This window comes from Artemia sp. Qi Xiang Cuo, chromosome 19, assembly GCF_049724085.1.
Source record: "Artemia sp. Qi Xiang Cuo chromosome 19, ASM4972408v1, whole genome shotgun sequence".
Lineage (NCBI taxonomy): Eukaryota > Metazoa > Arthropoda > Branchiopoda > Anostraca > Artemiidae > Artemia > Artemia sp. Qi Xiang Cuo.
In genome coordinates this window covers 11,983,910-11,996,239 of record NC_142812.1, presented here as the reverse complement: position 1 = coordinate 11,996,239, position 12,330 = coordinate 11,983,910, and the positions used below count along the sequence as shown (strand labels likewise).

General features: G+C 35.3%; 2 protein-coding genes across 2 annotated transcripts in view; one reads left to right on the top strand and one right to left on the bottom strand.

Annotated features, from left to right (window-relative positions):
- Positions 1-3,371, top strand: part of LOC148940506 (E3 ubiquitin-protein ligase NRDP1-like) — a 79,629-nt gene extending 76,258 nt beyond the window's left edge. Inside the window, exons 5-6 of the mRNA XM_089105006.1 lie at positions 1,994-2,070; positions 3,095-3,371. Coding sequence (XP_088961132.1) covers positions 1,994-2,070; positions 3,095-3,371 — 354 coding nt within the window. The remainder of the gene's footprint in view (positions 1-1,993; positions 2,071-3,094) is intronic.
- Positions 3,372-5,317: 1,946 nt separating this feature from the next.
- LOC148940505 (E3 ubiquitin-protein ligase NRDP1-like) overlaps positions 5,318-12,330 on the bottom strand; it is a 29,387-nt gene continuing 22,374 nt past the window's right edge. Inside the window, exon 3 of the mRNA XM_089105005.1 lies at positions 5,318-5,756. Coding sequence (XP_088961131.1) covers positions 5,354-5,756 — 403 coding nt within the window. The 3' untranslated portion in view covers positions 5,318-5,353. The remainder of the gene's footprint in view (positions 5,757-12,330) is intronic.

Sequence of the window (12,330 nt, the reverse complement as noted above, 5' to 3'; positions counted from 1 at the left end):
GGTTTGAAAATTAATGTTAGGAAGACTAAGTCACTAAGGCTAGGAATAAGTGAAGATGAAAAGGTGACGTTGGGTAATGAAAAGATTGATCAGGTGGGCAGCTTCACTTACCTTGGTAGTATTATTAGTAAAGATGGTGGGAGTAGTGAAGATGTTAAAAATAGAATAGCCAAGGCTCAGGGTGTTTTTTCACAGTTAAAAAAAAGTCGGGAAGAATAGGAAGATAAGTCTGCAAACCAAGATTAGAATCTTAGAAGCTACAGTGATGACAGTGGTCAAATATGGCTCTGAAGCATGGACGCTCCGAAAAGTGGATGAAGATTTGCTAAATGTTTTCCAGAGAAATTGCTTCAAGGATTGTTCTGGGTACCCGGCTGACTGACCGTATTTCAAACAATAGGCTATACAAAAATGTGGTTTAATACCGCTTTCTAGGTCTATAATGAAAGAAAGGTTGAGGTGGTTAGAGCATGTTTTGCGGATGAAGGATGACAGATTGCCGAAGATTGTTCTTTTCGGCCAACCATCTTGGGCTAAAGGGAAAGCAGGTCGTCCCCCGTCTGGGGTGGGAGGACGTCATAAAGAAAGATTTAAAGGAAATGGGAACTTCGTGGGCGGGTGTAAAAAGGGAGGCTTTGAATAGATTGGGGTGGAGGAGGAGCGTGCGTAGCTGTGTTGGCCTCAGGCGGCTTGGTGCTGTGATGAGTTTTTAGTAGTAGTAGTAATTGACAATAGTATTGAACCCGTTACAAAAAGGCCTTTAAGACTAGCTGCTAAAAAAGCAAAATTAGCTTTGGAAACTTGCAGTAAATAATTTCTTTTTATTTCGTTTGAATTAATTCATCCTCTCTCATCCTTTTATTTATCAGTCCTGGTTGAACTTCGTTGAAGTAAGGATACTGGGGCTGTTTTAAAGGTTTTTTTTTTAAAGCGTTTTTTAAAAGCATTTTTAGTTTAAACTTCGTATTTTAATGTAAGTTTGTTTTTATATATATTTTTTTCTTTAATGTTGTGCTAAAGACAGCCTTGGACATAGGGGCCGAAATATTCACCGATTTAAATTGTACTGTCTTGGAAAAAGTTTCCCTATTGTTTTTAAGTTGTGTTTGTTTTATATGGAAAGGCAGTGTGGTCTTCGTCAATATTTGTGTTATATATATACATATATATATATATATATATATATACATATATATATATATATATATATATACATATATATATATATATATATATATATACTATATATATATATATATATATACATATATATACATATATATATACATATATATATATATATATATACTTTATATATATATATATATACTTTATATATATATATATATATATATATATATATACTTTGGATATACTTACTTTTGAGAAGTCATTTGAACAAGTGCCAGTTGAAGAGATCTCAAGGTTCTGGTTGTTTTTCACTTTTAGTAGTAGCATATATAACTTTCTTTTCAGGCCGGTTTTCTGCGGTTTTCTTTTTCTAGTTTGCTCTAAAGTAGTTTACAGATTGATTGTTTTTAGGTAGAGTGATTTAATAGGCATAGGTAAGGCTTCAATGTGCCCTGTTAGTTCAGTGGTGCCCAGTTAGGCAGGCTCCTCTCTTAAAAATTTCTAGAGTATCCACGGGCACCAATTGACTTAGATAAATACATTACAAAGATATTTTACGAAATCTATTAAACATATTCCAGCATATTGACACTTCTGCTTCGTTTAATCAGTTGTAACAAGGCAAACTTGCGTCATTACTTCATTTTATTTCAATTTTGAAATAAAAGTCATAAGCTTCAAGCTATAGAAACTAACAATAACACTTCCCAGGCAAAAGTAGAATAATCATAGCTTTATCTACATTTTTGTTAAAATTAACATTGAACACTTAAGTTATTTAGTGCTAGGGAAAAAGAGGCAAATAAAAGTATTTCTAACAGCTAAAGGCTGTTAGCTGTTAACATAGTTCAATGTTATTCAGCACAATGCTATTCAGCACATAGTTCAATGTTGTTCAGCATCAATGGTATTGTGGCTGCGCTCAGTTGACAGCTCGTGGTATTAGGGATTTTCAGACATTAATATTTATGGGGCGAATATAGCTAATGAACCTCAAACAGAACACTGTTCTGTTTTTCTCACATTCCTGGGTTGTAGGGGAAACAATAAGAAGAAAAATAATAAAGGAAAGAATAAGAAGGAAAAAAGAAGCAACATGCAATATGGATACCCAAAAGAGAAGGATACAGCTATGGACTCTTCCACTTATCTTATAGATTAATTAAGGCAAGGTGTGATCTGTTATCTATAATTTCTGCTCATGATGCTTAAGGTATAGACGCGTTATGACTGTCAGGGCAATATTCAGGATGAGACTCAACCTAAATCTCTGCATTGGAATTAAAATCAAAAGTCCAAGGCCAATAAATGTATTGGTAAAATTTGCAACAAAAATCACCGCTAGTAGAAATATAAGCCTGCACTCGTTTTGATGTCCATGGGGGTGTGCGTGCGTACTCAATTCGTTCTTTTACTTTGGATGTAAAAATGGCAATAAAAAATATTGAGAAAAAAAAAAGAAGAGTAGGTTTTGTTGAAACAAAATCTAGAAAAGTGATGTTTAAAGAAAAATAAAGATTTCAAATGAAGTCTTTGAATCCTCATTCATTTCTGAAAATAGTATTGAATTTTTTAAACAGGAAACAAATCGTATTTCCAATTTTGATGCTTCTATTTAGATAGTTAATATACTTTTGTGTTTTATATCATTAAATAAAAACAAGGCCTTTTAATTGAAAATAAGAAGTAATATGAAAACTTGAAATGAATAGAAATTGTTCCCCATGTGAGGGGGACTATCATCGTTATTTTCAACGTTTGTACTCGACCCAATTAACTTAAAGCTCTTGCTCAGCAGGTTCGCCAATGTAAAGAGGACTAGTTAGCAACTCTATCAGCCTTCTCCAAGTTGCCAAGTTGTTGTTGAAAATTAGCTTCTTGTACATGCCATAATTCAGAAAGTTCAAGTGGAATGTACTTTCATTGTCTTCTTTTTTTTCATTGTTTTTTTTTTGTGTTCTAGTCTGGTTGAGGCCAAAGTTTCTGAACTAATGGCACGGAAAGACGTCCAGAAATCCATGTCAGTAGAATTCAAAGTCATTTCGTCTATTATTGTTCAGAAGCCGAATGATGACTTCGAAGTAATTGCACTTACGACTGGCACGAAAGTCATCCAAGGAAAAAACTTAAACAGAGAAGGACATGCGGTTAACGACTGCCATGCCGAAAGTCTGGCCAGAAGATGCTTTTTAGATTTTGTTTATACAAATTTAGAAAAGTCTAAAGGTGAGAAACATTGATGAGAATCGTAAGCACTCAATTTATATTTAAAAATACTAATTTCATTTGATTACTATAATACAGTGCTAATCTAGCGTGAATTATTGCGAATAAAGTGCGAACTATTTTAAGTTTTAATCCTGTGCACAAAGTTGGTGTTGGTCAGCTGTGAAAAGTCTGGCATGTTCAAAACTAGTTGACTATAAGTGGTTAGGACTAATGATGGCATAATTTTTGTGCCTTTGCCCTTCCTTGCACTTGAAAGTAACGGAAAGACATTTATGCAACATTTTGGGTCATGCTAAGTCACTGAGCTAAATACCGCTGGTGTTTTTTCTTTTCGCTACTAGCGCTAGTTTATACTTATAAATCTCTCATGCCCTTTCGATTAACTATATTCCTAGTAAAGCAATTACTACTCCGAGCAGGCCCATAGTCAATACTCTTTTCTTTTTTATTAATTTGATGGTGAGGGCGTTTGTGGCGGCTGTTTCTACGCATTGGAACGGGTTGATGGGAATTTAAAATCCCTTTGCGGTGTATGCGTGGATGCAAGTGTCTATAGAAACAATACTGATATATAGATGTATTGATGGGAATTTTAAATCCCTTTGCTTGTATATGCGTGGATGCAAGTGTTTATGGAAACACTACTGATATATTGATGATTAATGCGCAATCATGACTGAATGGCACCATCTACTATGGTGCCCTGTCATTGTCAAAGCCTTGCAGGTAAAAGTAGGGATTTCTCGTCCACGCATGCTTCAGTGGTTTATTTTTGAACTGTTATGTAACCGGTTTCTGAGTGTTTTACAAACGAGGACTCCCCTTCCGCAATTACTCCCTGCATTTGTACACACCCTTGGCCCTAGTGCCACCGGTGAATAAGTCCTAATGGCCATCTTGGCCCTAGTACCACCAGCGACCAAAAGACATAGCTTTTGGTCGCTAAATCTCGCACTTTATTCCAATTTTGAAGAATGGATTTCCCCTTACTTTCAATAAAGGTCTTGATATGAGGAGTGTAGAATGTGTAGGTTGGCTAAGAGGATTCAAAAATTATATCCATTTTGTTTTTAAAAAGATATATAGCCATCCTTATGTTTGATAAACTACTATTAACAATTATAATAGTATTGTTAAGTCTTTGCTATAACTTTTTTTATTCTTCTTCTTTTTCTTCTAATTCACAGCAGGCTTTATTGCTTATCACTTACATTTTGCAGATTTTTTTTTCAGTTTTTTTCCTTTTGATTATCCTACTTTACAAGAAATCCTTCTTTAACCCTTTTACAACCAAACACTTTTTTCTACCAAATTTGACCAAAAAAAAAAAAAAAAATACAATTCCTGACCAAAAAGACGCACTGATTCCGAATGTTCTAAAAGAAACGTCCTAAAATGAACAGGAAAAAAGTTGTTGTTGTAAGGTCTAAAAAAGGACTAACTATAAAATAAATCATATGGTAAAGACGGAAAGAGAAACAAAGAGGGAATGTGCAATCAGTGAGGTCAGTCAATACGAAACGGGGCCGAAGTCTGTAGGAAATCAAAATCAGCCACAAGAAAACCTTTCCAAAATAAATGTTGCTTTAGAAATTCCATCTGTTTACAAATTTTCAAGTGTTATTTTACCAACTTTGTCAAGGGAAGGGGAACTTAGCTGTTTCCATCGCTCAAGGTTCTTGCTCACTGGGACAGCCAGATCCCAAAAAAAGAATCCATCCCAGTGGGTGGCCAAATAGCTTCATCACATTTTTGTTTTATCAAAATATTTTATTAAACAGTGGCAATGACTTTTGTAGTTATACTCTGACCTTACCATGCTGTAACTTGCTTTAGTCAGTAATAATACACAAATTTGTTCCACTTGTGCATTTTGTTGTTGTTTCATTTCTCATAATAACTATGGAAAATATTACTCAAGTTAAAAAAAAAGCCCCCCCTCCCCTAGATTAAAAAAAAAACACATTTGTCTCCCCTCCAAATTTCTAAGAATTTACACCACGGAGCAATAAAGATTTACCTGATATACTGCCTGACTTTGTCCAGCTGTTGGTGGTAACAGCTGTGAATCTGAACTTGTTGACTGCTTCTCTGGGTTTCCTTTTTTTAATGCATCAACTTCTGCTTTAAACATGTCCAATTCTGACTGCATCTTGGAAATTTTTTCTTCATTTTCTTTTTGAAATATTGCTAATTTTGATTCTACTTCAAATTTCAAACTTTGAAAGCAATTATGCTTTTGTAGTTCCTCAAAGGGTAGAGAAGTTCCACATCCTGTTTGGCAAGTAACTAGTCTCTTAGGGCTGAAGCAACATTCTAGATTATGAGCTTCAAGTCTTTCCAATGTCAATATGGCAGGGCATCCATGTGTCTGGTTGCTACAGCTCAAGGTTAATCTGCATAAAAATAAAAATCTGTTGAAAATTTAAATGATATTACAGAGGATATCCACGTTTAACTAGCTTAGAGCAATAATAACATTTTCTAACTTTGAAAGTCATCTATGACTGTTATGGTAATTGAAAAATCTTCCCTTAACCCGTTACGGCCCACTGTCCTATTTATAGGACAGCTGGTTTTAAATTTTTTTGTGGCTAAATTTACACTGAGGACAATTTGCTTTTAGTGATAAAGGCTTCCCTGGTGACCAAGCTATCTAGGTTAATTTTTCTAGGCCATTTGATCATTCAATATCAGATCAGTAGCATTATTAAAGTCACAATTAGCATAATTCCACAACGGTAGTTTTCAAAATTCGGTAAAAAATAGTTAAAATTCCACTAGACAGTAGTGACTTTGATAGCAGTTAGACAACTGTATATTTAACCAAGTTCCTGAATAAAAACAGACCTGACAAGTAAGTTCATAGTTTTACGGCTTTTTTCGTTGATGTCATATTTATAGGACAGTGGGCTGTAAGGGTTACTTTTTGTACGTGAAATTTCAAGGATAACATTTTGATTGCTAATTTCACTTGAGATTAAAAAAATTTTTTAATGAGTCTTTGGTTGATTCTTTATGGTGACAACTTGGGGAAAACTTTATATACGCTTTTTTGGTTTCAGTCATAATTCTCTCTGCAATTTTCTTCCGAGTGTTCACCTATGCGTTTAGTTTACTTGTGATGTCCATGTGTGTTTTTCTTGTTTTCTCGTATTATTAATCCGTTTTTCCCAATTTGATCGGGCATAAGTAAAAGTAACAATAATAATGTGGGTTCTTTATCATCTTTCAGCTTTAGCCTATTAGTCACCATGGAAGAAATATCTATAAATTTTTCTATAGATTTTTCTTTGTCTTCCAGATTTCTGAAAATGAAGACAAAAAACCCCTGCATTTCACTGAGTGAAGTTCTAGACCTCCGAGAAGACAAAGAATTTGCATGTGACGATTTTCAGGTTGTTGTCCTGCCTCCTGATCCCAATCAAGCATATGATGAACATGAAGAAAATGACAACAAAACGGTGGGTCCGATTGTAAATGACGTCCTGGGAACTGTTGAAGTAGATTTCAGACCAGGTACTCTCGAAGAAGAATAATTTGAAGACATCGACAACATCATCCTCACAGAAGAAAAGGGTGCATCAAATTCGAGAGGTGGGCCACAGAAGAGGCAATTCAAAGCCGTGAACCCGAAATGGAAGAAGCAAAAGTGAACCTTTCTTTGGCGAAACTTGGGCGAGGGAGCAGCTAAGGCACTTGAGAAAACCTGAGAAGCAATAGAAGGAAAAACATCAGTAGAGGTTTTGGCTTTGTTTCTACACAATAAATTTTTTGACCTCACAAGGGAAACTTTGACTTCACTACATCAGCTAACGAAATACATGTGTTTGTGGGAATACTGATTTTTTTCGGGCTATATTAGATTGTACTCCCAAAGAGCTTATTGGTCAGTCAATGAAGATCTTGGAAGTGACCTGGTCAAGCAAGCAATGTCCAGAAATCGATCCATGAAGATAAAAGAGAATATCCATTTCGTGGACATCAATACAGTTCAAAGCCTCAAAGATCAGCGGGATTTCAAGGTGAAGCCCCTCTTCAACATAACCAACGTAAACTTTAAGCAGTTTGGAATTTTCTCTCAGCATCTATCCATCGACAAAATGATTGTGAAGTATTACAGGAAACATAGCCTGAAGTAGTTCATCCGAGGCAAGCCCATTCGATTCGGATATAAACTATGGGCTTTATGCACTTCGGATGGCTATTGCCTTTAGTTTCATCTGTACTCGGGGAAGGAGCCTAGTGCCCCATCTCAGACTGCTAAAGAAGGCCTAGGGTCTCGAGTCGTGAAAAGACTTCTGTAAATTGTTGAAAATGGCAACAGCCACGAGGTATATTTTGACAATTTCTTTACAAGTCATCAGCTTTTGTGTGATCTGAAAGGAGCTGGCTTTCAAGCAACTGGATCAGTTAGAGAAAACCGATAGGCAAGGTGCCCTTTCCCTTCCAACAAGGATTTTAAGAAAGAGCAACATGGAGCCTATGATTATTGGTTTGATGCAGCCAACGATATATTGGTCGTAAAACGGCAGGACAATAACATTGTCTCTGTTGCATACAACCATCTAAGCCTAGATCCACTAAGACTGGTTGAACGAAGAGTTAAGGGACAGATGGGAAAGATGGCAGCGCAGCAGCCTTATCCACTAGCAATACAACCGGTACATGGGTGGATTTGATTTAAATGACTGGCTTGTCAGCAAGTATGCTGTGTCTATTAGAGGAAAGAAATGGTATTGGGCTCTATTCGTGCGCCTGTTAGACTTGGCTGTCGTCAATGCTTGTACACTAATCAATATGGTGGTTCACAAAAAAGGAAATGACTTGTAGATTTTAGACAGGAGGTCGCACAAGCCCTTTTGAAAATAAATTATGGAAGAGGGGAACCAAGGTCTTCAATATTAGAAGGAAGACCAGTTTCTGTGCCACCAGTTAGCACCTGATATGATAGAATAGGACACTTCCTAGTGAAGTGCAAAAAGCAGCGACGATGGTTTAAAGCTATAAAGGAATGCAAAGTATTATACATGTTCACTCAAATGTAAAGTTCATTGCAGAAACAAATTTTCAGAAATTTTTAAAAGAGCTCAAATCCCTTGAAACTGATGGCAGACTAAAATCAAAAGAACACTATTGGAATCCCAAATGTCAAAAACTCTGTTTTGGAACTGAATCATGAAAAGACAGAAAATTCTTCTTTTTTCTTCTTCTTCTTCTATTTAACAGCAAGCGAGCTTTTCAGTAAAACTATTTAGCCCTTTTCCTTTTACTCCACTCTGTAGGCTACAGGGCTACTGGCTTGATTGCCTCATAGTTATAAGATATATTCAGATATCATCCAGCAGATCTTTTGACTCTAGGAGTTCAAATATAAGATGATAGATCTCAATTTCTATGATCTGTGTGCAGGTCTAGTTGATTAGGCTCTTGGCTGATAGTGGGATTTTGTGGTGTTTGAGGTATTTTAACAGTTTAGAAAGCAAGGTATGTTGTGCAGACGTCAGCATATTACATTCAAATAGGCAATGGTCAATTGTTTCATTATTCATATTACAATGCCTGCAAAGAGGGGACAGGGGAATTGAACCACTTGAATTAGAAAGCTTATATGAGAATGCAAGGAAATTTAGTCCATTTGTTCCAGAACGAATTCTATGATAAATTTTAGAAAGATACTTATTGGGAAAGGGGGAAAGGATAGGATTAATCTTATTAAAATTAATATCTGATAGCCTCCATCGGTAAATATCTCTAATTGGGATTGGTCTCCCACTTGGCTGGTCAATATTTATAGCATTTTTTGCTATTTCATCAACCTGATGATTACCACTTATGCCAGAGTGGCTAGGAATGTACTGAAAGTAAGTCTTTATGCCACTTGAAGCAAGATTATCAATAATACTGAGACAATGATAAGTGTCAATGTCCAACTTATATTGAGGAGCTGAGGCCAGCAACTCAAGGCTTGATAAAGAGTCGGAATAGATGATAATATTATTCGAATTATCAATCAAAGATTGGTTTTTCTTAAAGTGTTCTAATGCCATGATGCAGACATTATAGATAACTTATTAAATAATCTCTCGCCCATTGCAATTTTCAGGTGAGGAAGGAAAACACCACTTGCAACCTTCTCATTCATTTTTGACCCATCAACAAATATTTGGAAGTGATTTTTATAGGTAATTGTATTGAGTTCTGCAAATTTTTTCTGAACAAAAGCAATGGGGGTTAAATCTTTATTCCATTTTGAAAATTCAGTATTTATTATGGGAAATGACCAATTCCATGGAGGGGATTGAGGGAAAGTAGGTGCAATAGACTTTGCTGGTACAGGGAACTTCTTTTGAATATTGGCATACTCATCTGCAATACCTCTATACATGGCTGGATTTCTTAACCAATTATGTAATGTGTGTGAGCTATTTGATTCTATTTTTGTAAGATGTTTTATCGAGAGAAAGCTACGTCTCTCCCTTATTGTTGTTAATCCACTCTCCATAAGCAGAGACTTGGTGCTTGTGGGTTTCCTAAGACCAAATATGAGACGTATTATATCATTTTGTGTTGTTTCAATTTTTTGCATCTGGGTCTTTGCGCAAGCACCATAGACAATGAGCCCATAGTCAATATGGGGTCTTATATGTGATTTATAAAACTGGAGTAAGGTTTTCTCCTTACAACCCCAGGGTGTGGAAAGAAGTCTTTTTAGTATATTTGATTTTCTATAGCATTTTTTTATTGTGTTTGAAATGTGGAGGTGGAAATTAAGTTTTTGGTCAAACATGAGACCTAGGTAATTAATATTATTATCTTCTGGAATAGTTGTTTTATTTAGAGTTAGTTTAGCATTAACATGGTTTCGTTTCTGGTGAAATTGGATTATTTTTGACTTGGTGGGTGCAATGGGTAAATCTGAATGTTGAGAGAATTTTTCAAACTGGAAAAGTGACTTTTGCAGATTTGACTGTGCTATCTGAAAGGTGTTGCCAGATGACCGTAGCACCAGATCATCAGCATATTGTAGATTCGTGTGGGGTAGGTTCATGTCCCAGAGATATAGGGCAAATAGGAGGCAACTGAGGACTGCTCCCTGAGCTAGGCCTTTGGATATTGTCTTTTGGGGTGAAGAGGCTTAACCAACACAAACAATGAAACTTCGCACTTATATGAAGGACTTAATAAAGGATACTAGCTTAGGAGGTATTCCAATGTTTGCAAGTTTATTTAAAAGGATTTGGTGGTTCACATTGTCATATGCTCCTTCAAAATCTAGGAAAGCGGCCACTAGGATATTATTTTTTGAGAAAGATTCATTTATTGCATTTGTTAGCAAAATGAAAGCATCTGTTGAGGAGTGGTATTTCCTGAATGCAGTTTGAGTGTGTCGGATCATGTTATTTTTCTCAACAAACCAGAGGAGTCTGTGATAAATCATTTTCTCCATTATTTTCCCCATCACAGGTGTAATCATTATGGGCCTATAATACTCAGGGTTATCTTTTTGTTTATTTTTCTTTAGGATTGGTAGGAGGGACGAACATTTCAATATATTGGTGAACCTATAAGATGACCAAGCTTGATTATAACAATTTAGCAGTTCTTGTTTGTATGAAGGTGTGAGATTTCTTTATCCATGTGGGGTGTACATTGTCATAGCTGCTGCTAGTTTTGGACCTAATATGATGTATTGCATTATTCAATTCCTGGATTGAAAATGGATTAGTTATGTACTCGGATCCTGGGTGTGGTTGGTAACTAGGGTTCATAGAAATTGTGGACAGTTTGCTTTGATTATTTGATGTTAGCTTATTAACAAAAAGAGTTGCAAATAGGTTAGCCTTTTCAATATCATTGTCATAATGGGTATTATTATGTATAAGTTCATACAGGAGTGGGTTGGGAGAAGTCTTTTTCCCACATATGTGGCTTATGACTTTATGTATAATTGGCTCATGCGTTTCTCTGGAGAGATTATTTGCAAAATTATTCCAGTATTTATATTTAGCATCTATTATAGTCCTTTTTAGATTAGATTCTGCTTGTAATTTTTTTAAGTAAGTAGTAGGTGTTGGTTTTTTTTATGAATTCTGTCCTAGCTTCCTTTTTATCCTCCATCTATTTAGGCTGTCATTTGTCCACCATGCTTTAGGAATTTGTTTAGGGAATATTTTCTTAGGTGTTGTCCTGGGGATAGCATGATTAGCTGTATTTATTAGTAAAGATGTCAATGCTTCAGCATTTGTGTCAAATGTTGTGTTAGAAATGCATGAACTTTGGGTGAAACTTGTAATTTCATCATTTAGCTTATTTTGGAAAATAGACCAATTTGCTTTAGTGTTGATATATTTGGAGGTATGAGATGAAGTTTCAGCAGGTTCATTTAGGAAGCAAACTATAGCAAAGTGGTCTGTACATAGACTATCAGTTTTATTTATGTAAATTTTGTTCAACAAATTTAAAGACACAATTTGTAGATCAATTGTGGACAATTTGCCACTTTTGGGGTTAAAATATGTATTCAGGTTTGGAGGGGTAGCAACAGCTAATTCATTATTATTTGAAGTCATATGCTCAATAAATTTACCAGCTTTATTTGCTGGTTTATTTCCCCAAAAAAGGCTGTGGGCATTGAAATCACCACAAATAATGATATTTTTTAACATATTAGAATTATTTATATAAGTAAAGAAATCCTTGGCATCTGTAGTTTGGCCATTAGGGTTATAAAAGCTTATTATGTAGGTTTTTAAATTATTCAGCCAAACACTTATACCAATTACATCAACATCATTTTCAAAATCTGGAAAATTGATGACACAAAATTTTATATTGTTATTAACTAATAAAGCTACACCACCTCCTTTTCTCTCTGAAGATCTATCCTTTCTCAGGATAGTATATCCCAGAGACTTAATTTGTTGATTTTGGGTTAAATGAGTTTCATGGAGGCAAGCAATATTAATG